At 41.2% G+C, this 26,697-nt stretch overlaps 1 protein-coding gene across 1 annotated transcript; it reads right to left on the bottom strand.

Annotated features, from left to right (window-relative positions):
- Positions 1 to 200: 200 nt before the first annotated feature.
- Positions 201 to 5,169, bottom strand: LOC121869135 (alpha-2C adrenergic receptor-like). The gene is made up of 2 exons (XM_042370322.1): positions 2,738 to 5,169; positions 201 to 206 (listed from the first exon to the last, which is right to left on the bottom strand). Exons 1-2 carry the CDS (start codon positions 3,395 to 3,397, stop codon positions 201 to 203), a joined length of 666 nt encoding a protein of 221 aa, XP_042226256.1. The 5' UTR covers positions 3,398 to 5,169.
- Positions 5,170 to 26,697: the final 21,528 nt, after the last annotated feature.

Below are 26,697 nucleotides of genomic sequence, written 5' to 3'. Positions count from 1 at the left end.
ATATATATATATATATATATATATATATATATATATATATATATATATATATATATATATATATCTCCCTTCATATTTCGACAGCATTCAAAATCAAAGAAATGTGAGAAAATTCGATTAAGTTTTATTAATGCATTTCTTAATAGTTACCTGGGTAACTTTAAGGCCTCGACCTCTCATCACTCTTATGTTTACCTTGCTCATATCTGTAGAAATCACCGATATACTTTTATACATTTTACGAGTTTTCATATTTTTTTTTCTTTCATTAATTCATAAAAAATTTTTTTTACGAAAATCCTAACTGGTGACATACATGAAAAGCCGGTGCTTACCCTGTGTTCAGCTGGAATGATCAAACAACTTTCTCGTTTTCGTCTAACGCTGCCAGCCGCTTTTGTTACTCTCATTTTCTGCTTGTTTCAATATGCATGAATCAAGGTCAGCGAGGATTATCATCATTTTCCCTGAGTTCCTAAAATCTGTAATTTATATATGAATCCTAATAACCTTAAGGTTAATGACGTGATGAAGCTTCGATAGCTTCCTTACAAAATTAATTATCACAACCTAGTTAACACCACGTTATATGAGGGGCTGGTTAGTGAAAGTTAGATCAAGCTTAAGTACAGTACATGACTCGGTAAGTTTTCACATACTTATGGCAGTTATCGCGTCACCTTATAACTGCAAATTAAATATTCCTATTAATGCAGTTAACTGCCATTAGTATGTGAAAACTTACCGAGTCATGTACTGTACAGTATAAGATTGTTGGTGTGAACAAGACTCATTAATTCTCGGACTCTGACCAAACATTACCTAATCTTGAACTAACTTACACTAACCAATCCCCTCATATGACGTGGTGTTAACTAGTTTGTGGTATTACAGGGTATTAATTTTGCAGGAAAGGTAACGGAGCTTCATCACGTTATTAACCTTAAGGTTATTAGGACTCATATAAATGTGTGAGTGTGTGCGTGTGTGTGTTTGTCGTGATAAATAGGAGGACTTCTAGTAATGAGAATAATAACTTTAGCTCAACCCCAAATTGAAAAAAAAACAGGTTTCCATCCTTCAATTTTCCTTTGATTTTCGGATATGTAAAAATAGAGTGACATGGATTTAGCTGCAAGCGGCTGAGTAACTCGGGAGGATGAGGGAAGTGTGAGTAGCTGCAGCAGACAGGAGAGATGGGGCTGCGTACCACTGGTCTGCCAGCATCGCACAGTCAATCCAACTCACGACACTAATACCACCGCTCCTCACTCTGTGCCTTAACCTAACCAATCCTCAACGCAGGGCTACAATGCGTCTGTCCACCTGCATTGTCCTCGATATGTGCAGTGATGCAATACGACATCAGGCGGTCTGTTCTACTATTGTTCCCAGACTAATTATGAAAGGATTTCTTAAGATAATATTCCATAATATTTAAAGGAATATTTGGATATTTGTTTTTACAATCTTTTTGCAAAGAAACTACGAGTATTTAAGGGTGTTCGTGAATTATATGAAAAAGCAGGAAAGGGTGAGATAGAAAGTTGGTATCAGTTGGCGATGATGTACTCGTATTGTGTTACCTCCTTGACGCTCTAGTTTTATGCAATTGAAAATGTGAAAACAATTTGTTTATTTTAATTTAAAACCTGAAACATATATATATATATATATATATATATATATATATATATATATATATATATATATATATATATATATATATATATATATATATATATATATATATATATATATATATATATATATATACAGTATAACTGGTATATTAATTTCTTCCACGCATTTATTAACTACAGTATATACCTCACCCGTACAAACTCACACCCACACACACTCATACACACAGATACTCACGTGAAGGCACACATAAACGCACGTAAACATACACTTACACGCGCATACACGTAAAACACACACATACACAAGAATACACACATACAGTACACACACAAGGTTAAATAAAATTTAAAGGAGAAGGTAGAAGTTGATAACTTCAACGTGATCACTCAAATGATAAAACATCGGTCTCAGTCACCTCAAGAATTCTATTGATTTGATTTCCTGTTGTGGAATTCGCTTAATTTTTTAAAGTGAAATGTTATTTGTTTTCCTTTCTATATTTTCAGTGTATATATATATATATATATATATATATATATATATATATATATATATATATATATATATATATATATATATATATATATATATATATATATATGCAAGTAAATCACTGTAGGTGCGCGTGATCTAGGTATATGCTGATAACCACAAGGAAAGAAGAAAACACGAAATTCCCAAGCGCTTTCGTGTACAGTAATTCACATCTTCAGGGGTGAGTACAGACTAAGGAGAAATACTTTCTTTTTTACTATCTGCAGTCAAGCTCATTAGTGCAGAGGACAGAACACATATGATTGTACAGATGCCACAACAACTGTAGACCTTGATGTTGAGAGAATAATCTAACTTAATTACATAAGTAATTGCTGCTCACATAAACGCGATCAAATAGAAATTTAACAGAGCACTTTCTCTTAGTAATGACGCGAAATCGTTTAAAAGAAAAAGTCGGTGCAAACACTGAAATAAACGCGACGCCAAACACATAAAGAATAATCACGTCACTCGCTGTCCATATGACTATTTTTTTTTTGCAATTTACATAGAAGATGCAAGTTAAGACTGTTCTCTGTGGCGGGGTACTCACCGTGCATCTGGGGAAGTCCTCTGGGTCTCGTACTTCTTTCCAGCCCAGTAATGGCGGGATAGAGACCAGGCCGGAGAAGAGCCACACCGCCACGATCATGATAGCTGCGCGTTCAGGTGTTCTCTTCTTTAGGTAGGCTACTGCGTGTGTGATGCTCCAATAGCGGTCTAGCGAGATGAGGCAGATGTTATTTATGGAAGCTGTGGATAAAAGGACGTCAATGGCGGCATGTAGCTCACACCAGAGGTCCCCAAACATCCAGTACCCCATCAGGAGGTTAGCGAGACTGAAGGGCATGATGACGAGACCTAACAGGAAATCCGACACTGCCAAGGAGGCTATAAACCAATTCGTGATGTTCTTAAGAGCTTTCTCTGTGGCAATAGCGATGATAACCAACATGTTGCCGACCACTACCACGATCATGGCCACAGTGATGATGACAGTGATGATTACTATCTCGAGAGTGCTGTAACCTGAGGGGTACATTGAGTTGCCCCACGGGTACACCCAGTAGGTCCCATTGAAAGTGTCATTGACGAGCGCCAGGGAAGCATTGCTGTCAAAACCTTCAACTTCTTGGTCGTAAGCTTCCCCATAATCCCGGAAACCGGCAGAATCCTCTACCTCAGCTGTCAAATTGACGGTCAACCCATCCATGGTTGGTTGAGAATATCTACCTCTGGTTACCAGTCGTTGGGTTAAGAAGAATCCAAAGTGTAAAGACCTGGTGCTGGTTTAAGTATTCAGAGATAGAGAAGAATGGGGAGGAGGAGGAGGTGGTGAGAGACAAGATGTGGTGCCAGCCTTTGTTATCAAAGATCAGCCGTGATGAGGGTCGGGCGTAGTAAGAGGCCAGGTTTGGTGAAGGCCAGACGTGATAAGAGCCAAGCTTCGTGATAGGCCAGACGTGACGAGAGGTCAGGTGTGGTGAGAGGCCAGACGTGATGAGAGGTCAAGCGTGGTTAGAGGCCAGGCTAGTAAAGGCCAGGCAGTTAAGGGCTAGACAGGTAAGGGCCAGGCTTGGTGAGGGTCAGATGAGTTGAGGGGTCAGACGTGGTGAGGACTAGGAGAGGGTAGCGGAAAATTTAGTCACCCTTGGACCAATGTACAGGAGATGTCTACATACTTAACTTTATACTAGCGAAAGTATCTGAGTAAAGTAATCCACAGGGGATACATGGTTCATTGTGTCCGTATCTTCTTGTTGTGCTCACATTTAATGTTTTATTTTTCCTTCCTTTTCTTCTGGGTATTGTGCGATATTACTAATTTACGGGTAAATGTTTGGGCAAAAAAGTTTATTTACTGAGAATAGTTTCTCTTGGTCAAGATTGAATGAAATTCTTTGCAAAACATCGTATTTCCTAATTTTTGAATATTATTTGTTTTCTCTTGCGTTTGTTTATTGATTGCAACACAGCAATCTAGACATAAGAAAAACAAATAACTTTTTATTGCCTGGATCACCAGTCAGATAAAAACTCGGGAACATTTAGTGCTGGGAGCGACTTCACCACACTACCAGATCCCACCACTTTCATTTATACTCTATGTCAAGATGAGCAAGAAAATTCTCCTTTTCTTCGTCTGGCACAATTATTTCTTAATGTTTTTTTAACCGGCAGTTACAGGGATTTTGTCGAGGCCACACACAAACAACACACTTTTTTTTACATACACGGGTAAAACACTTATTGTAATCTTCCTGCTGATAACTAATTACATCCATGTTAATAACACTTTTTGATGTTATATGTAAAGACCAAATGTACAAGTCACAAATTTGTATGTATCAGGGTATGATTTAATTTTTTTCTATTTTATAATATATGCCTATCACTTTTTCAAGCACCAATTTGTTCAATCAATCTCTTGGTTTAGGTTTTCAATTACATTATGTAACAGCAATATATGAAAGAATCATCTTGTTCATTACTTTATTTGACAATATTCGTGAAGCATTAGTGGGCAGTAAATTTTATTGGTCATCGGACGAAATATTTTCAGTTCCAGTACACTTTTTTGTACGAACTTATCCCGCGATAGAATGCAGCCAAGTGATCAGCAACCCCAGGGAAAGGTTCAGACATGCTTTATATCTTCTGATCACCATCCTGGGAGAGTAAGGGTGTGAACGCGTGTGTAAACTAGTGATTTGTGGAAACATCCCGGCATCACTACATGCGAATCATCTTGTGACACACAATCCCTCTTTTGCACTACCCATACAAGTCCAGGGGTGGGCCAGGGCCGACACTTTCTTCATAGTGATGGTTGATCCACGTCGCCACACCACTAGTTGACGCAGACACTGTTGAAGCTCGCACACCGGGCCGCTGGGGGTAAGATATACCAGTTGGGATGGGGGGGGGGGAGATGTTGAGCCGAGAGCGAGGAGAGGTGTGGTACACGCGTCCGTTCTCAGTGACTGCGCGGCGCTGACTGGCGAGGCCAAGCCACCGTACGTGGCTGCTGGGAGCAACAGATCGCGCACCCCCACACATCAGGTTATAACATTCCCTTCCCCCCCAACACCCCAACCCATCTCGTAGTCCAAGAACCCCAACCCGCCTCTGCGCGTACCAGAAACAACCAACAGAGCGACCCTCCACCCCCTCATCCTCCCCACTCTGTTTACAGGGTAGTGCTGAGCCCCCATGTGCACATGACAAATGCGTACTGAAATGTATGTGTGTATCCGGAGTGAAGTTGTACCTGTACACAAATGGGCTTCTCTGTTGATTGTAGGATTTTAGGATAAGATTTCGCAATGAAGTGACGATGATGAATTTTAATGGCGTATTTGAATGTTTTTCCCATGACTACCTGTAAGTGATATACAGGTAATTCGGGAATGTTTTCATAAGCACACACACAAACATATTTGCCTTCATAGATATATAGATAGACAGATAGTTGGATAGATAGATAGATAGATAGAAAGATCTCTCTCTCTCTCTCTCTCTCTCTCTCTCTCTCTCTAACTTTTAAACCTCAAGCTTACGATTCTCCAGTGCCAACCGTCTAAGTGTAAGTACTGTAACATCACCAAGAAGTTTAACTCCTCACTGAAAATGGCTTCTTCCAGCAAAGGTTTAGTCACTAGAGTGCGTATTTCGTATTTGTTATGTGTGGCTGGACTTCCAAGCCAGAGTAGGTGGCAAATGCCCCCATTGGGCTTTAGTTAAATCAGAATGAGCCTCCACTGATGGGTTAGCCACATAGTTCTCAAGACTGAACATGATTGCAGCGAGAAGGGAGATAATTTAACCGAAAATAAGCTCAGCTAAATAAATAACAAACGATGGAAGAGATGCTGCAGACGTTGTTAGTGTTCCTTCCAGGTATCAGGCATTACAATGATGTCGTTCAAGTAATTCCAGGTTCCTTCAAGGTCTCGAGTGGTTTTGTTCATCATACGCTGGAAGGTGGCAGGAGTGTTTTTAAGTCCGACGGGCATAAACAAGTTTTGCCACATGCCATCTGGGGTGACAAATGCCGAGATGCTTCGAGCGTTGGGAGTGAATGGTACCTGGTAGTAACGTTGCTGGAGATCAACTTTGTTGAGATATTTCGCTGTTCCTATGGTGTCGATGATGTCCTATAGACGAGGCAAAAGGAAGGAGTCGTCAACCACAAGGGGATTCATGGGACAGGGCAGGCTGTCTAGTGCCTGTACCGGCAGACAATAACTAACCCATGACACAACCCAAACACACTATTAGCTTAGCTAGGCGGTCAGCCCGCCCTCTCTTACCTCCTCCTGAATTTCTTCAATTTCCGAACTATAACTTCCTTCCCCCACCTCTAATCTTCCTTCATTCCTCCTTTCCCTACAAAAAAAAAAGAAAAAAAAGGCTCAGCATTTCGTACAAAGGCGGTCGGCCCCCTCACCCTAGGGAGGCCCATGGACAGTCACTAAGCTCGATGAGATTGTTTTCCACCATGTTCTCCACGGCCTTCCTCATACCTAGTCTCTTCTGGGTACTAACTCGGTAAGGGACTTGTTTCATAAGTTGATTCCCTTCAACTAATTTGATGTCATGCGTCACTAGGCTACTCTACTTATTACCACTACTTTGCTGTCACTCAGAATCGAGTATGGCGATCATTCAGCTATGATACAATGATATGAGTTATTAAGGATGTTACCTAGGTAGGTGAGTTCTGAGGTGGCTAAAGAGGCCGATACGGGACTGGCAGGGTCGATCACAGATGTTGCACATGTGGAGGGTTACATCTAGTGCGTGAGGGGCGGCGGCAGCGTCTTTCCGACGTTGGCGCTTGTCTACCTCGTTATACAGTCGGGCTAACTCGAAAGCATTGACATCTTCTCGAGTAGTGCTACACCAAGTGTTACGGTGTGGAGTAATCGTCTCCCAGTGAGGGGGTCGATTTGGCACTTTTTCATGTGTCTTATGAATATCCTTATACCTTTTCAGTTGCCGTCAGCATTTCGTTTAATGTTCGTTAGGTGACTGTAAAGTAGTTGCTTTGGAGTCTACTGTCGCCCATGCAGGTAACACAGCCAGTCCAATGTAGTTGTGCATTGGATAATGGCAGCCTCGATGCTTCTACAGTTGGTGTCAGCAAGAATACTGGCATTTGTTTTCTTGTTTTCCCAGCGAACTCGGAGGATGGAACGTAGCATACGTTGGTGAAAGTTTCCAGGGGCCTTGAAGTGCCTTCTCTATGTGGCCCATGTCTCGCTGCCATATAGCAGGGTGTGGAGGACTACTGCTCGTTATACATGTTGCTTTGTGGATAATTTCAGCTCCCTACAGCTGAAGACACGGTTTCGGAGTCTGCCAAAGGCTTGAGATGCACATCTGATCCGATGCTGAATCTCTTCATCGATGTCCGCGGTGGTGGACAGGTGGGGGCTAAAATACCGAAAGTGGGTAACATTATAGAGGGTAGTACGGTTAAGCTGGATGGATGGTGGAGGTGTGGCTGAACCAGGGGCAGGCTGAAAGAGAATCTGAGTCTTACGTATATTCACCTCAAGACAGAAGAGTGCATACTCATCTGCTTAGGTGTTCAGGACCTCCTGTAGGTCGCATTCAGTCTGAGTGACAAGGGTGAGGTCGTCTGCTAAGTAATGGAAGCTGCCGACAGCTTTGTTCCTGCCTAGAGTCGTCTTATTTTGTTAAAACCCTTCATCCGGTACTCGATGTTCACACCGCCGGCTAGATTGGCGCTGGCACGAGTAAGGAATGCAGCCAAGAAAATGGAAAAGAGAGTTAGTGCCAGTACACACCCTTGTTTAACACCCGTTTGGGTGGGAAAGAGTTCAGACTGCGTGCCATTGTGCAGGACATTGCCGTTCATGCCATCGTGGAGTTTCCTCACAATGGCAATGAATTTTGGAGGGCAGCCAAAACGGCTACAGACAGCAGCGAGATCCCGCGGTAGTCGCCACAGTCTGATCGGTCTCCCTTGTTCTTATGAATATTGTTGATGGATGCATCTTTAAGAGCTTGGGGGATTTCCTCCTTTTCCCATATACAGTATTCTCCAAGAGAGAGTGGAAACGACTGGTAAGCAGAGATCCTTCTGCTTTATAAACCTCGGCTGGGATTCCATCAGGCCCTGAGGCTTTGTTATTTTCCATCATTTTGATATCAGTAGCTACCTTATCCAGGGATGGAGGATAGCTGAGGGTGGGTCAGCTCTGGATGCTGAAGGACTTGCTGGGTAGTCAGGACATCCACATCAGTGTTTCGGTTGAGCAGTGAATGGTAGTGTGCTGTCCAGCGCTTAAGGAGGCCTTCATCGTCTTTAATTATGGAGTTACAATCGGTCGACCGAAGGGGGGGGGGGGGTGCCATAAAATGTTTTAGTGGAGTTGAAAAATTCGTGCATCTTGTGCTGATCTGCAAATTTTTATGTTTACATGCTTTATTTTTAAGCCGGTCGTTCTTTAGAAGCGTAAAGTTCCCGTAGGGACACAGCTTTCTTCTTGCAGAAGGTATCAGCTTTGGTTCGAGACAGGATTGTTCTGCCAGTCAGTTAAAGCAGCACATTTTTCATCGACGAATGCATTGATTGCCGCGTCAGTTTCATCAAACCATTCCTGGTGTATTTTTTCGATCTGGTCGAGGGTCACTCTGCAGGTTTTTGTCATGACAGTGTCGAGAATCTGCACCGGAATTTGGGTTGTTTATTGTCGGGTTGTTTATTAGTCCATGTTCGAGCTGGTCTCTGAAATCAAGTGCTACCACTGGAACCTCCAGATGCTTAGTGTTAAAACATTTTCTGGAGGCTTGCTGCCTTCGCCGTTTTGGGGCGCCATGAAGTGAGAATTTGGCTCTGACGAGCTGATGATCAGTGTCGCAGTGGTCTGAGCCACGCATGGTATGGGTGATGAGGACATCTCGGCGGTCACTTTCTCTGACAATGATGTAGTCAATGTGATGCCAGTGTTTTGATCGTGGGTGTTGCCACGAACCCTTGAACTTGTCGGCCTGCTCAAACAAGGTATTGGTGAAAGTGAGGTTGTGTGCAGCACACTTGATGAGGCAAGTAGACCATTGGGATTACACCTGCCTAGTCCATTTCTCCCTATGGTTCCCTGCCAGATGTCCATATCTCTGCCAAATCTGGCATTAAAGTCACCAAGGAGCACAACCTTAGCTTCTCTGGGGATAGAGGTTAGCACTTTGTTGAGGTCGGCATAAAAGACTTCCTTGATGTCATCCACTGCATCCAGTGTTAAGAACATAAGAACATAAGATTGGAGGAAATTGCAGCGGGTCTATTAGCCCATACTGGGTAGTCCCATTTACACCCAACCCCTATTGCTCATATATACATCCAAGCCTATGTTTGAAGCTATCCAGCGTATTCGAGATAATGATGATATTTGGTAAATTGTTCCACTCATCCACTACTCTATTTCCAAACCATTGTTTACCAATTTCGCGCCTAAATCTAAATTTGTCTAATTTAAAACCATTGTTACGAGTTCGCTCCTGGTTGGATAGTTTGAGTACCTTTGTAATGTCCCCTTTGTTCAACCCTGACTTCCATTTAAACACCTAGATCATATCGCCCCTCACTCAACGTCTCTCGAGGGAGTGCAAATTACGAAGCTTTAACCTGTCTCTGTTCTCAAGGTTCCCAATGCCCGGGATTAGTCTTGTCATTCTCCTCTGAATTCCTTCCAAGGATTCTATATACATTCTGTAATACAGTGACCAGAATTGAACTGCATAATCCAAGTGGGGTCTCACGAGCGCAAGATATAGTTTGAAGATGACCTCGCTAGTCTTGTAACTAACTCTCCTTTGTATGAACCCATGTACTCTATTAGCCTTGTTTCGAGCAAATGCACATTGTTTACTTGGCTTAAGAATCCTACTTATCATTACTCCTAAATCTTTCTCGCAGTCGGATTTCTCAATAACATCATTGTTCATGTGGTATCAGGTTTCCCTGTTTACATCTCCTATACTGATTACTTTACATTTGTCCACATTATATCCCATATGCCATTTTTCAGACCATTCGAAATTTTTTTTTAGATCTTCCAGTAGTTTTGCACTCATCGTCAGATTTAATTACACGCCCTATTTTAGTGTCATCAGCAAATTTACTTATGTTGCTGTCTACCCCGATATCTATGTCATTTATGTATATAATAAATAATAATGAGCCGAGTACTGAGCCTTGGGGAACTCCACTGGTGACGTTGCTCCAGTGGGATTTGGTGCCGTTAATGCTCACTCGCTGTTTTCTGTCCTGTAACCACGCCCAAATCCATTTTAGAATATCTCCTTTAATGCCATGAGCCTTCACTTTTCTTATTAGTCTTTCGTAGGGGACTCTGTTGGAGGCTTTGATAAAGTCGAGATATACCACATCATAATTATGCCCCTCGTCCACTAATTCGAAAACAGATGAAAAGAATGTTAATAGATTAGTTTGACATGAACGCCCTCTTGTGAAGCCATGTTAGGAATCATTGATCAACTTGTGCTTCTCCAGGAGATTTGGAATTGAGTTTGAAATGATTGCTTCCAGTAATTTGCCTACAGTTGATGTTAGACTGATTGGTCGGTAGTTAGAGGATAGTGATCTATCTCCCTTCTTGAAAATCAGTATTACATTCGCTATCCTCTTGGATTCTGGAACTACACCCGTTTTTAAGGATATGTTAAACAACGTTGCTAAGGGCATACTAAGCTCTTCCTTACATTCGCTTAATACTCTGGCAAATATCTCAACGGGACCTGGTGACTTATTAGGCTTTAGTTTGTCTATTTGCTTACTAACATCGATACTAGTCACTACTATCTCACTTAATTTATTTTCTTCGCTATCTCTGCGTAGAGTCGGTGTCATGGGTATCATGTTTAAATTTTCGGTGGTGAAAACTGTTGAAAAATATTTATTCAGATTATTGCTCATTTCTCCGTCGTTAACAGTTACCTCGCCGGTATCTGAATGTATTCTTCCAATCTTTTCTCGTGTTTTAGTTTGATACATTTGATAGAATCCCTTGGGGTTTGCCTTCGCCTCCCTTGCTCTCTTCAGTTCTTTATTCCTCTTTGCTTTTCTTATCTCGGTCTTAACCCTGCCGGCCAATACCTTATAATATTCTCGGAAGTAAATTTCACCACGATTTATTCTCCTATCTATAGCCTTCCTTTGGCCAATAATATTCTTTAAATAATTATTTATCCATTTAGGGTCATTGGTGTTTGATCTGAGTTTTCTGTATGCTATGGCCTGCCTTTGTTCATTAAGTAACTCTTTATTTAAATTGTTGTGGAACTCGGCAACCTTAGATCTCGTTACCAGGTCTCCCTGTAAGGTGAGGTCGCCCTCTGTGGGTACATTCTGAGAGGTCACATCATGTGAGGTCATGTAGTTCACCCCCAAGAGTGATACCCCTTCCCTCAGCTGCCTCTTCAAACTATCAAAGTTTGCCCTTCTCAAATCTGGGACTTTAGTGGAATTTTCCTTGCGGCTGCCCTGAAATTTTAACTGGAATCTAATTTCTTTGTGATCTCTGTCAGTAAGTTCGTTCCCTACCTCGACATTACTAATGAGGCTTTCTCTGTTTCTCAGAAATAAATCGAGTATATTATTACCCAGGGTGGGTTCGGTTATATGTTGGCTCAGGAAACAGTCCTGGATTGTTTCAAGAAAATCCTCTGATTCTGAGTTACCCGTAAGGTCAATCCAATCTATTTGGCTAAAGTTAAAGTCGCCTACTATACAGACTTTGCTATGTATGGAAGCCCTGCTCATTTCGTCCCAAATAAGTCGCTCATTAACTCTATCAAGATTAGGAGGTCTATATATTACTCCTGTGATTAATTTTTCCCTACCATCGATTAATTCTATCCAAATTGTTTCAGTATTCCACTCTGTTTTTATTACCTTACTTATTTCACACCTCAGATTATCCCTTACATAGATTGCTACTCCACCTCCTTTCCTAATCTGCCTATCGGTATGGAATAATTTGTAACCTGCAATTTGGTATTCGACAGGTAAGTCACGTGAGTCTAGGTTTATCCATGTTTCGGTGAATGCTATTATACCGATTTTTTCGGTACATACCAAGGCCCTAATATCATCCATTTTGTTTCTCATACTTCTTCTGTTTGCATAGTAGACATTTAAGTTAGTCGTGTTCTGAGTCTTTTCTTTGTCGCGTTTATGTTTTAACCCCCTGCCTAATTTAGTTTTGTCATCAATCCTAGCACTATTTCCCTGTAACCTTTCACTTTGTTAACCAGCTCCTACTGTAGTCTTCTCCACCCCCGTGCTCATATGTTCTCTTAGCAGTTTAAAGACTTCGACATCTTTTGAACTGTTGGGGCATATGCATTAATGAAAAAGGCATGACGTTTGTGATTCAGTGGGACTCGGAGCGTCATGAGGCGCTCGTTGATTCCAATAGGCATTTCAGTTAGCCTGTGTAGGATGCGATAGAGCAGGGGTTCTTAACCAGGGGGGAATTCCCCCCAGGGGGGGAATTCAGGTTTTCAGGGGGGGAAAACTGATTCGGGAGCAAGAGATATGTTCGATGAGAAATCAATCACAGAATTTTGGCCCTTGATGTGCGATTCCTACCCAAAAGTGGCAGAAAGAGCAATCCGTGCATTGCTTCCGTTTGTGTCGATATATCTTTGTGAGTCAGGCTTTTCAACTCTGTTGCAAATTAAAATAAAGCAACGTAGTAGATTAGAGGTAGAAAATACCTGAGTTGTGCCCTTTCAAGCACTCCTCCGCGTATCCCAGAATTGGCGAAGAAAAAACAATATCCTGGTATTCTATTGAACTTTTTGTTTATTGCATTATGCTTCAGTTTGGTCTGTTAAGTAATTCATTATAAATAAAAAAAAACTATTTTACTTTTATTCAAGTTTTATAAATCCATCAACATTTTCAATTGGCATTTAATTTGTAAAACTCCACTTTAAAAATAATCCATGTAAAATTGTAAATGTATATGTACTAATATGGAAAAAATAAAGGATTTTCAGTATTATATGCATATTATTTGGAATGCACTTTTTGAGGCAGACAATCTTGGAAAGGAGGGGGGAATGACATTCTGACATATGGTGAAAGGGGTGCATGGGGCAAACAAGGTTGAGAACCACTGCGATAGAGGATGGCAAAGCTAACGCCATAAATGCGGTTTCTCTCCGCAAGAGCTTACCCTTCCAGAAGAAGGTATAGCTAGACCCCCGTTTTGTGAGTTGACCCTCATCTGGGAGCCGGGACTCGCTAATGGCAGTTTTGTCGATGTTATGCCTAACCATCTCTCTTACCAGAGGGGCAATTCTTCTTTCAAGACGATTCATTTGTGCTAGTATCCAGAAGGGTCCTGACATTCCACACAACGACATAAGAGGTTGTATAGTCTGTTTTTGTTTGGAACTGTAATTTTGATTGTGTTTTCGACTGCATTAGGATTACTTTACTGGGTGCGGTTGCCCAGTCAGGCTTTTTTTATCTAGGCAGGCTCTGCCACTATACTTTATGGGGATATAGTGGTTTTGATGATGATGAGAGGTATAGTGAGTTGGATGATGGCTGTGTGTGAGTTGATTTATGTGGTTTGGCAGGAGCGCAGGCTACAACCACGCATCTTGGCCCTCCCTTTTCCTGATCCAGTCGTGCAAGTGTTGCAACGACTGGGGAGAGGGAGAGTTGCAATGGACTGTTGACAGCCCAGTTTGTTGGGTTTCGCCTGTCCATCATGCATTGCCTTCGTTCGTCTGTGTAGTCGTTGGGTTCCCATGGTGGTCACCTCTTCCGCCTATACCGTCGTTGGGGTTCTTGTTGGAGCTCTGTAAGCATGTCTGCCTGATGCGGGGGCTCCACAGCAGATTTTTCGTTCGGGTCTTACTCCCGTCGCCTCATACCTGCCAAGGTTAATCCACAAGGCAGCGGGGCAATGGTTGGGAGGCGCGAGGACGTGTCCACATGCCAGTTTGCCTATTCGCGCTCCGTCTGGGACCCACTGCTACTCCGAGATCCCCTGCTGGTCTAGCCTGGGCCCACGAAGCATCCAGTTTCCGTGTTTGGCCACGAGGAGGCACAGCAGGAGTCTTGATGGTGAAGAGGCTGTGTACTGGCAGGGGAAGACTTGTGCAAGTTGCTTCCCTGTTCGCCACGATGGCTAGCCAACAGTGATAGCTGAAAGTGAGACGGAGCAAGCAGTGCTTGCACCTTAACACTGACATAATGCTGCCACACTAGACGCATTTCACCATTCTGTGTGCGAACACACACATACACACACTAGGCCACACACACCAGGCATAGCTGTACAGATTTTGGGAAACAGTCATAGTAGATCTATCAATTGATTACATTGTTCTTTAGGTAAGTATGCCAAGTAAATATTTAAGTCTTGATATATAATAGAATTCTCGAGAGGAAGGGAATATCTGGAATAGACAAAGGATCAGAAGGAGATAATATGGAATGTAGTGCAACTCTTATGGTTTACTCTCCAGGTCTGACTCACTGGCCCTGGAATGATAGGGTTTAAGTAAATTTATGTGTACAAGTTTGGAAGATTTCCTTCTTACTGGGTTGTTAATAAGATAATTTAGATCGTTTACCGTTTTACTGGACAGTATAAGGTCTACTAAATGTCGATTGTAGAGCGTTTGACTGATTTTTCACAAAGACAAGAACTTGATCTCCAAGACTGAAGGTCCTATGAATAGATTTTAAGTCATAATTTTATTTCGTGTAGGCTTCGTAATCTTTAAGGTATTTGTTATAAAAATCATTTTTTTTAATGTCTAGTTTTAAAGTCTCCACATATTTAATTGCTAAAGTGGACATTCTCTCTTTATTAATCCAAGTTAATCCAAGTTTCTTTCAAGACCTTTAATGGACCTCTTACCTCTCGCCCAAACAACAATTGAAATAGGCTAAATCCCAATGACTCTTTTACTGTCCCCTTTAGCAAAAAGAACAAAATCAATGCATTCATCCCAGTCATTCTCATTCTCCATATAGTGAGCTTATAATAAGGATTTAAAATTTGATGAAATCCTTCTAGTGCTGTTTGAGATTCTGGATGATAAGCGGCTGACAAATATTTTGTTACACCAAGCTCCTCCATTATTTGATAAAATAAGTTTGAAGTGAAATTAATTAGTCCAGCGGTCAGACTGAACAATGCAGGCAATACTATGTTTGGTTTGGTAGTGGTACACATCACATTTAACAGATATTGGCGGCCTTTTTTTGGTTTTAGGCAAAAGACCTATGCAATGTTTTATAACTTTCTCAAAGGGCTCATTTGCTATTGGAATGGGCATCAGAGGTGCAGGGGGAATTTTATGATTTGGTTTACCTGTAAGCTGACAAATAATAAAAAAATGAGAAATTTAGGTACATCAATTCTTAAAGGAGGCCAAAAGAAATTCCTAAGAATTTTGTAACAAGTCTTGTTAACCCCAAGATGTCTTGCTACCTTGCTATGGGCTAGCGCCTTTACCATATTTCTGTGTGGTTGAGGAACTACTATTTGAGTGGAAATAGACCAATCCTGATCAGTTGCTAAATTAATAGGTCTATATCTTTTCATTAATATATTGTTTAAATAGTAATATCCTGTTCCTGCAGGGGTCAAAGCATCCTTAGAAATTCGGGTCATTATGGGGGACAAGGTGGAATCAGTTTGCTGGGCAGAAATAAGATCATCAGTTGAGACAGGCAAATTCTTCATTTCTTCCTTCTCTACAAATAAATAAGGAACATCAGTCAGGTTTGTGTCATTTGAATTAGGTTGTTTGGCTTGGGACCTGATCACAACATAAGCAGGAAACTAAAGGGGATCCTCTTTTTCTATTTCTACTGTGGGGTTTTCTTTAGTGCGTTTTTTCAACAGTATGCAGAGGAGCCGCTAGTGATCCAGCAATATCATTCCCTACAAGTAAGTGTACTCAGGCATTGGTCCTTCACGAAGTCCTACCTTATTGTCGCCATGAACTGATTCTGAGTGTAAGTATATATTAGCCAGAGGCATGACAGGAAATCCAGACAAATCCTGCAAGATTATGTCTTTATCCATGTAGTTATTTTCAATGAGAGTAGTGTCTTTTCTGGGGATACTTTGTGCATCTGTCGTATCTCTTAAAATTAAAATTTCTTTGGAGTGGTCGCTTTTTCCTAATGACACATTGTCCTTGGATTTGACATGTTTAAATGGGTCCAGGTATTTAAATACAGTCGTGGTCAAAAGTAATGATCCACCTTTCCTACTATCATACCCGCGAACTCAAGACTTTTCTACACGACGGGTCACAAGAGGGTGGGGGAGGTATTGATAGGGAGAGAGCTAAGGGTGGTGTACCCGGGTAAGGTAGAAGGGCGCAAGTCACGGGCCACATAAGTAGTGGGAGTGTATGTGGTCTTATAATTATCCTGTTAAGATCTCAAGTATAGATGAATGAAAAAATGTGCCTGATAGTCCAAGGGAGAACCTGAGACTTTTAACAAAATAAATGGAATCTTTATTTCCTCAGATTCGTTCTCAGTATTGTCTTGTATAGCCAAGTGCCATGGCATATTATGACCATCAGGTCTTCAAAGAAATACCCTATTTCTGGGCTGTCACCAAGAAGGCCTATAGAAAAGTAAACAAATTTAAACAATCTACTGATAACAAATATTAAAACACACAAAGTAATACAAAATGAAAAACCTCTCACTGTTCATTGCAATAAATAATATTACGTTAGTACATAAACACTTAAACTAAACACTTTATACCACCTTGTCCCATATCCACACACGTGTCTGAGTGACGAACAACACACACGGTAGGGGTGATACTGTTTATATTTTCTCCCTGTCAATATTCAGCCTTTTTTCGCTCTAGGCGAATGAAGTCCCAACAGTCTGTCAAACTAGCACACACAGCAGGGGACATCACACCGGAGATCACAGTGAAGTCCAAGAGAGGAGCAGCTAACAAAGGCGAGTAGTAGCAAGTGGTCAACTATCCTCACGCCACATTCCCGACTTCCCACCATACTTTGGAAGTGTCAACAGGGAGGATTCAGACAGCATTGAACCAGAGTTGTTCGTTGTCTCTGATCCGAGAATTGAACAGATGGGCAACGATCCCTTGGGTCGGAACAATCTTTAACACCCAAAGAATGTGTTAAGATTGTTGGATGTTGCTTGATGCTGGCAGCCTTAATGACTCTGGCAGTTGATTTGGACAATAATTAACCAACCTGAAGGGCCGGTGTCCGAGGAGGTAAAGGTGAGGTATCATAAAGGGCTTAACTTACCCTTGGTAAGTTTCCTGGGAGGAATGAAATGAGAGGGCGTGGCTTGCTCACCGCCAGTAACGCTAAACTCTGCTGTTATTTATAACTTCACCAACCTCTCGCCACTACCGCCTTGAAAATAAATATTAATAATAAATGAAAAAATTAATTAAAAATTATTTTTCTACTAGAGCACTTTCACCTCTTGCTACTCCCATTCTTGAAACAAAAAATAAGTTTTAATAGAAAAAAAATAAAATTGTTGGATTGAGTGTGACTTATCCACCCTGAATTATGTTTATTAAAGTTGTAGTTTTTTAGTTTAACAAATTTATTGGCAAAGCTTGCAGTACAGTTTGCCTATTCTGAGTAATTCTGTAATGGGCCCCTGTCTCATCAACAGAACATAATATATAAATGGGTCAATACATCTGATATTATATTCAGATTCATCACCCTGTAACCTTCCACTATCTATGAGTGAGACATGAGTTGTACACTTGAACGGTAGCTTTCCCAAGAGGGACAAGCCCATATGTCAGCGTCTTTGTAAGCGGTCACCAGCGACGCTCCTTGCTCAGTCACTCAGATCAACTAATATCGAACAGACGTGATCAACGTTTATATTTACATAAACGCTGTCCTCTTTCTCGTTCACTCATAAGTGGTGGAACTTACTGTTGATCTACACTCAGGAATTATAGACATAATCCTTTTATAATAAACAAAGGAACCTCATTGGGTCTCGTTACTAAAACCCCAATATTTAATTTATGTAAACAACCCGGTTAATTGGGGGATTAACCGACGGATTCAATTCAGTCAGGTCTTGACACTGAGGGTGGTATCACTTCTCACTGCCACGCAGGACAGAGGTTCATACACAAAGAAATACAACATATTCATTAACAGCTATATATGTACAGAGGTCAGATTCATGTGGGTAATGTCACTGTTCAATTAAAGTTGTAAGATTTAATGTGAGGTGATGAGGTGGTAATGGCAATGGTGCTTGACTAATGATCCACATCCAGCCCAGGATGGACGCTAAAGTACGTCGATTGGCGAGTCAGGGGCTACAACGTGTCAGAAATTGCAAGGCAGGTTAGGGTCGTTGTGACACGTTGGTTAACCTACTGGGAGGTGTCTGGGAACTTGGTAAACTGGCTGCCGTGAGTATTTTGGATGGTTTATTAGTATTTGATATATTAAACTGAATAATTTCCGGTGTGTAATGTAAACAAAACATATTTGAACTCTTAATTCATATAAATCATATAATTTTAGGCTGGGGAGACCACACTTGACATGCGAGGAGGGCAGTGGATGGGCTATTGAGATACTGTTTGACCTGTGTTGGTCAATGAAAAAAATAAATGTGATTTTCACTTTCATATTCAAAATTTCTCATCATGTCAAGGTTACTATAAATATCTAATTACCGTTGTTTAAAACCTCAACAAGAACCTGAAAAAAGTATAAATAAGGAAATGGATGGCAAATTACAGTAATCATAAAATACGGGTCTTATCGATTACTCTTTCAAACATATAAACCTAAGATAATATAACGAAAAAAATTGCATCCTTACTTCCTTTCCTCTTTTTTCACGAATTCACTGCTTTCTTAAATCATACCCTCTCTAATGAGCAACTTGCATAGCATACCACCCTCCCACACCTTTCCCCCAACCCCGCAAAATAATATAAAGCGGCCCTCCATAAGTCGACGATTCACCCTCTCCACCCACTTGAATTACCGTGCAGAAGGGACCCAGCCAGGTGCCGGTGCAGTGGAGTGGAAGATTACTTTTGACCGCGACTGTACATCCACAACATTGACAGTAAATGCAGACTTCGGCTTATCTGGTTTATTACCAGTGCCATTCTTTGTTTCTGAAGTTTCATTTATATTCCTACTCTCTGTAAATGATTCAACTTGAGCATTCATTCTTAGTTCAATCTGTGAATTAGGCTTGAGTTTGAAGCACTTAGACAGCTTATAGTTAGGATTCCAGTAATCAGTAATGTGATGTCCAACTCTCTTTCAAAATGAATAAGTGGCATTCTTTGAATAATTGTTAGTATTATCATCATGTTTTGGTACAATAGGTTTTTTCGTGAAAACTTCTGTAAACCCAAGGCTGGATTAAGGGTCTCGTGGGCATGGGCTAATTAAGTCCAGAGTGCCTATCTCAGGCTATTTGTCAGGCTAGAGTATATAGGCTAATATTTACGCATGTATTGCATGAACGTATATTACACTGGGCTGCATTTGAAAAAAAAATTCATGAGGTGCGGGGTTTCTTAGCTGATTCTTTATGTATTTTGCGTGCTGATTCCAAAAATGCTATTCATTTTGCCCAATCAGGTCAGATTTTTATGCTATGGGAATTAGGAAAAAATCGAAATTCTTAAATATGATGTCAAAATTTTTATGCAAAATATATCATAAGAAATGTAACCACAACACATAGGACCAAAATATGTCAACTACATAGATGCCTTTACAGTTAGACATGCATAAATGGCTGTCGCAGAGAATTTCTTTGGTGGTTGGTGTCTGGGGCGTCCCGTTTCAGACACCAACAGTAGTCGGCGAGCATGTTGATATCCCAGCGACCCTGGTACCGCTCCTCCATTACACGGATATCTTGATGGAAGCGTTCTCCTTGTTCCTCACTCACATCACCACAGTTCTCTGGAAAGTAGTCCAAGTGGGAGCTGAGGAAGTGCATCTTGATGGACATGCGTGCACCAAGAACTTTGTAGCTCAGAAGTAGGTCCTCAACAACTCGTCCATACTCTGGACTTCTGTAGTTGCCAAGAAAATTGGAGACAATAGCCTTAAAGGCATGCCAGGCTTTCTTCTCATTTACATCCATGCTGCAATCAAACTTGGGATCTTTGAAAAGCTCTCTGATCTGAGGGCCATCAAAAATTCCTGCATTCAGCTTTGCCTCACTGACTTTTGGAAATTTTTCTTTCAGAAAATTGAAAGCCTGGCTTTTTTTGTCCAGTGCCTTTACAAAGTTTTTGAACAGACCGAGCTTGATGTGCAGTGGCGGAAGAAGAATGTTCTGCGGATTCACCAGAGCATGGGCAACAACATTGTGAGAACCTGGAGTAAGTCCACTTCTTGCAGGCCAGTCACGTTGCATGTAGTGCTGCTTGTCTGCTCGACTATCCTACAGACAGAGGAAACATGGAAACTTGGTGTAACCACCTTGTAGGCCCAGCACCATGGACACAATCTGTGGAAAAACCAGATTAAAAATATGTTTAGCTGAATAGTTTTATTATTAAAAAATATTAACACTTCATAATATGACAGTATGTCGGCAGACATAATTACCTATTAGAAAAACTGTCAACAAAATATCAATTTTTGAAAGCAACTGTTTTTGGTGTATTAAATTACCTTCAAGTCTCCACAGATCTTCCAATTGTGGTCTTTATACTTCAGAGCAGTTAACAGATACTCCATGTTGTTGTAGTTCTCATCCATCTGCACTGAATGCCCCACCGGAACAGACGCGACCTGGTTTCCATTGAACAACAACACAGCTTTCAAGCTTCTTTTTGATGAGTCAATGAAGAGCTGCCACTCTGATATATTGTATGATATTCCCATAGCTGCAATGAGTCCACTGATATTGTTGCAATACACCAATGAAGTTTCCTTGTCAAAACTGAAGAACTTGCGAAATTCCTTGTCACGGTTACGGTACCAGGCAAATGTTGTTCCTGGTGCTAAGACATTGTGTTCGCAAATCCGTGATCCTAGTAGTTGAGCTGACTCCTTAGACAAGCACAAGTCTCTTGTTAAATCATTCAACTCAGCTTGACTGAAGGGTATGGGTTCTTTTGCAGAAGCTGTGGGCAAGTATGTACTAGAAGCGTCAGTCTCTTCTATGTCTTCATCAATATCATGATCGTCATCGAGTATCATGTCCCTATAGTTTTCTGGTGGAGTTGGAATTGGTATTCCTGGTCCGTGAGGAACTGGTTTGATGGCTGAGGGTTCATCTGGATACTTAACATGATGTTTGTTCTTCCTGTTTATACCTGAAATGTGAACGAAAGATTTAGTATCAAGATAGCATAACATATTAACTTACAGATATATTTAAGAATGCATGAACATACTACATTTGATATATTAGTATTGATGTATTAGTATAACTCACCCTGAAGGTTTGTCATGCAGAAGTAACAGTCCGTGGTATGATCTCTGCCTTCCTTCCGTACCATAGGAATTAGGGTGTGTCATACGGAGGCGAATTTTTTTTTTTGAGTTTGAAAAATCGGCCGATGGTATTAATGATGTAGTTCTATGTGCAGAATCATGTGATATCTTCAGATTTGAAAAGCTTTCATTTTTTGCTAGGTAAATTTTAACTTGAAATCTTATGAAAATTCAGTATTCCCACCCTTTTACCAACACCACTAAATAGCTTATTTAAAGTAAAGTAAATGTATCAGGTTAATTTATTAGGATGAAAATGATCCAGAATAGTGAAACGAATGATCTTGACACATTTATTAAATTTAATATTCCTTTAGAAAACAAAATCATCAAATACAAAAACCGGTTTTACTACTACGACCCGGTGTTGCTGCACACCATAGAGAACATGTCTTTCTTGCTTCTGTTTCTACTCATCACCTCCCTGCTGACCACCTGAGCTCGGATGTAGCCTTCCCTCCTCTCCTGGCTGTACACGTGACTGCTGGCCTCGCTCACTTGCTGTACACAACGCTCTATACTCTGGGTGTGCGAGGGCCAGGCAGGGACATGCATGGGGTTGTCCAGGAAAGCTCTAACTTGAACATTGGTGAGGCTGCAGGTAAGAGGGGGCTCACTGCCAGCCTGGATGTTATCCAGATCTATGAGATCAGTGAGGGTCTTGGCACCTAGATTGACTTCAGGAGTCTTCCTGACCCTGAAGGAATCGTCACCAACTGATTCGTCATGCCCAGATCCTCTCATAAGTCTCATATCCAAGATCTTTTTGACTACCACTCTTCTCTCCTCCTCATCCTTACTGCAGAGCATTGTCTGCAGAACTGCCTCGGGATGAGCATACCAGGAAGATATCCTCACAGTCTGCTCCACAATCTGAACAACCTTCCTTGGCTGACTCCTCAGGAGCTCAAGCTGGAAGAGAACATGCCTCTGACCTTCGGAGAACGATGACTTGACCTTGGTGTTGAACCAATTTGGCAAGTAGACACTCACGATGAATTGGACAATAAGTCTCAGGTTGTGAAGCTGGTTCCCTTTCAGTTTATGATGAGCGACCCAAATTCTGCAGAACCTGAGAGCCGTTGTGAGCCACCTAGAATGTGAGACTGGACCTATCTGCAGGTAAGCAAGTCTATCAGGCATGACCCCAGTTTTGATGGCACTGCAAATCATGTAACCATAGTACTGGTCAGTACTCAGGTCGTCAATGACAGTATGTGCAAGCTCAACGAGTGGAGGGCCAACTGTGATTTTTTCAAAGCTCGGATTTATTTCTAACTCAGTGGCAGAGTCCAGCATCTTGCCAAGAGGACCAGACCATCTGTTGTTTGAAAGAGTCTTGCCATCCAGCTCCTGGATCAGATGTCTGAGTGGCAACTCGTTGGTGTGGAGGTCACAAACAATCCAGACCAGCTTCCTCCCAATCTTCCGCTCTATCCACTGTATGACCCCCCCTTGCCACCCTGTGTTCATGTTGGTGCTGTCCCCTCCAATGGCCTGCAGGGTCTGGTCTACGTTCCTCTCTCTGAGCCAGTTCACAATGTTATCTGCCACTATCTCAGCTGGTTTCCTGATGTCATCTTTCTCTGGAGTGAAATGCCACAAATACTTTCCTCCTGGTTCACTGCAGCAGGAGTAGTGTTCCTCCTTCACCATGGCAGGGAACAACTTGTCAGAATTTCCAACTTTCATGAACACTTTAGTGTCATCCCTTCTCCCATCAAAGAACAAACAATTGATTCCATTTTCTCTTATCCCCTTATCAAACTCCTCTTCTAGGTTACTGACAAGTTTCTCCTGAGCTCTCCTTACTTTGTTATGATCTATCACCAGGTGAACATCATCAGGTGTTATCAAACCACCGTCAATCCAGGCAGCTGTTGCTATCTCTGCAGTTTCTCTGAGACCAGTGTGGTGTCGCATGCTGGCCAGAGCTATGCTCGGGATATCTTTCCTATTTCGAATCTTATGCCTGGAAGGTATGGGATCATTATTTTCTGGGTTAGGGACAAAATCACCATTCTCCTGGTCAGCACTCGGATCAGCCATGGGGAAGTCATTAAACTCTGAATCAGCTTGACTCCAATCATCGGCCTTTTTTACCTCACCCTGGGCCTTCTCAAGTCTCTTTTCCTCGGCAACTCTTCTCCTCTTCTGTCTCTCTGTGGCAGCATCCTGTCTCTTGGACTCCGGAATATCTTGGCTAGAAATCATGAGAGCCCCTATACTGCCAGTCTTCTCTCTCTGTGCTTTGACAAATGCCAGTTCGATCACAGGAATCTTCAGTTCACGCTTGCAAATACAGGAGATGTGGGCCTCGGATTTACAGTCACGATCGCATCCAAACTCAGGACAGAGAACAATTGGGCACTTGCAAGTATTTATGTCAAATAACTGGTCCAGTTGCTTGGCAAAGCTGTCCGTAACTGCAAGTTTTCCTCTCCCAAGAGAGATATCTCTTGCCTTTTCCCAACTGGCTAGCAGTCTCTCACTAATCTTCTTCTGACTTGTTATATGACTGGAGGCTTGAACTGAGCGTTAGCCAGAGTGTACTGTGCCAAGACAGCTTTGGTCATATCACTGGCAATGTCTTTGTTTGTGTAAGTTCTTTGGTTCTTTTCACTGATTTGCCTGATTAAAACACCGTATCTCAAAGCATCTCTCAATGTAGGCAACTCCGACTTCAGGAGCTCTCTCCCAGACCCAAGATAGTGACTGAGATGGCTGGATTTTTGGTTCCTCGTCCTGACACAAGCAGCCATCGCAAATATTATCAACTTATAAATGCATCAGAATCTGAAACAGAAAAAAATATTGTTAGTTGGGTTGTTAAAGAATGAAGTCAGAAAGCAATGTTCACTATTTAATTGTAATGCACTAATGCAGCTGTACGTTAGATTTTCGATAAATTTCACGCTAAAATTTACCTAGCAAAAGGTTGCAAAATATTGAAACTGAAATTATTTTCTGTTTATATATACTAAAATCTACCAAAAAAGTGATGGGCCATTAGTTTTAGCTGATCTTCCCTCCTATGACACACCCTAATAGGTATGCCAAATGGTAGACGTTGAATCTTCTTGTTGCTCCAGCGCCGCAGATTTTCAACACATGTTTTGCAGCACATGTGAGGAGCAAAAGCTTTATCTTGGTATCCAAGTTTCATTCCAAAGTATGCATGATATAAGTTTTTCACTAGGGGAGTAATGGTGCACTGTCGGTTCTGTCATTGTTACACAACCGCACACATAGCAAAACCTGTTCGGGTCGTTCTTGCACTTCCGATTCATGATTAAATGTACAACTCTGTAAGAAGAAAAAACAGGTGTGTATATGATTAGAAATATGCGTGTGTGTGTGTAAGAGAGAGAGAGAGAGAGAGAGAGAGAGAGAGAGAGAGAGAGAGAGAGAGACGCACACACTCCCACTTTCTTGAAGTCTCGAGAGACACTGACTGAGGGTCTAGACTTTAGAGGCACATCAGGGTGGTTGCTAGTACATGCCATGTACCACCAGATGAAAAAGAATTTTAATTGTGAAAAAATATATGTAAAAAAACACGGACATATACTCTTTTCCTTTGCGTCAGGGCGGACATTTAAATGGCCGGCGAGCACGTGGGTGTATTTAAATGCATCGTAAGGGCATTAAAACTGACCGAAATCTTTTCTGTGAGGCTTGCCAATGTCTCGGATGATTTTTTTAATGAACGAATATGAGGACCCCATTTTGAGCGAAAAATGCCAATATTTTAACTGAATCTCCCCTTAAAATGCTATAGCACAAAATTCTGACCTGTTTGAGCAAAATGGATAACATTTTTGAGATCAGCATGCAAAATACACCCAGAAAAGCTTAATAATACACAAACCTCAAAAACTATGCAGGGCAGTGTTATATACGTACGTATGAATATATGCTTGTATGAATATTTTATAGCTTTATAGATTGTTTATTAGGGCTACGAAACAATGTAAACACACTTAGTCATGCAGTAGTGACAAAATTATCACCGATCATAACACTAGCTTATTTACATGTATATAATTATGACAGTAATTGATTTTTAGTTTACTTATCTATTACAATCTCTTCAATATATATATGCACAATCATTAGCAAGTGTCATCAGTCATAAACTTCTATTTTATAAGAGTTTTATCACTTGAAAATCAGACACTCACTCTTAGCTGAAAGAGTGTAAACAAACTCCGTCTCCCGCGACTGAGAACCTCCAAACTTTCATACTTTGGCCAATAGTATCAGACTTCTGTCATCAAGAGCCAATCACAGCTCGAGAAATCTTCTCTTATTTGTCAAACCCAAGGCGGGAATACTCTCTTGCCCATGGCGGTAAATTTGAACGTCAGCGGCGTAAAATATAAACAATAATAATATCTAAAATAATCCCAGCCCATTTCCTAATTAGTTGACTGGCCCTGCCCTGCGGGTCAGCGTAGCTGTTGCCGTTGCTTCGACCACATCGCACTTTATTCACTTCCTTCCATATGTCACCCATGCTCTTGCCTTCAGCGATTCTCCCTTAAAAATCTGTCCAGTATTTATTCCGCGCCTCTTGCTTGATTTCATTATCAATTGGATTTGCACTTCATTCTCTTTGCACCTTTCTGAGGAGTTTCCTCCAGCCATGAACCAATTTGTCATTAACATACATATTACGTTTCCCATGATTTATTTCTCCTTTATAACTACACTTACTTGTCGTCAAAACACAATCAATAATATGTAGTAAATCATCATAAAAGCTATCATCATCCTTTGGTTCATAATCTGTATAGCAATCCTGTATAGTAGTAATCAGCTCAAGTTTTTTGTTTCCGGCAACCAATATCTTTTCTGCTGAATTAACTTTTGTATTTTGTTAACATGTATAATAATTCGTAATGCAAAATGATCACTAAGCAAACCCCTAACTATGCC

The sequence above is a fragment of the Homarus americanus genome, unplaced genomic scaffold (genome assembly GCF_018991925.1).
Source record: "Homarus americanus isolate GMGI-L3 unplaced genomic scaffold, GMGI_Hamer_2.0 scaffold25467, whole genome shotgun sequence".
In the NCBI taxonomy this organism is placed as follows: domain Eukaryota; kingdom Metazoa; phylum Arthropoda; class Malacostraca; order Decapoda; family Nephropidae; genus Homarus; species Homarus americanus.
This window is presented reverse-complemented; position numbering and strand designations above follow the sequence as displayed.

Bases quoted from the DNA above. Each gene is read 5' to 3' on its own strand.
- LOC121869135 (XM_042370322.1), bottom strand. From the start codon at position 3,397: ATGGATGGGTTGACCGTCAATTTGACAGCTGAGGTAGAGGATTCTGCC.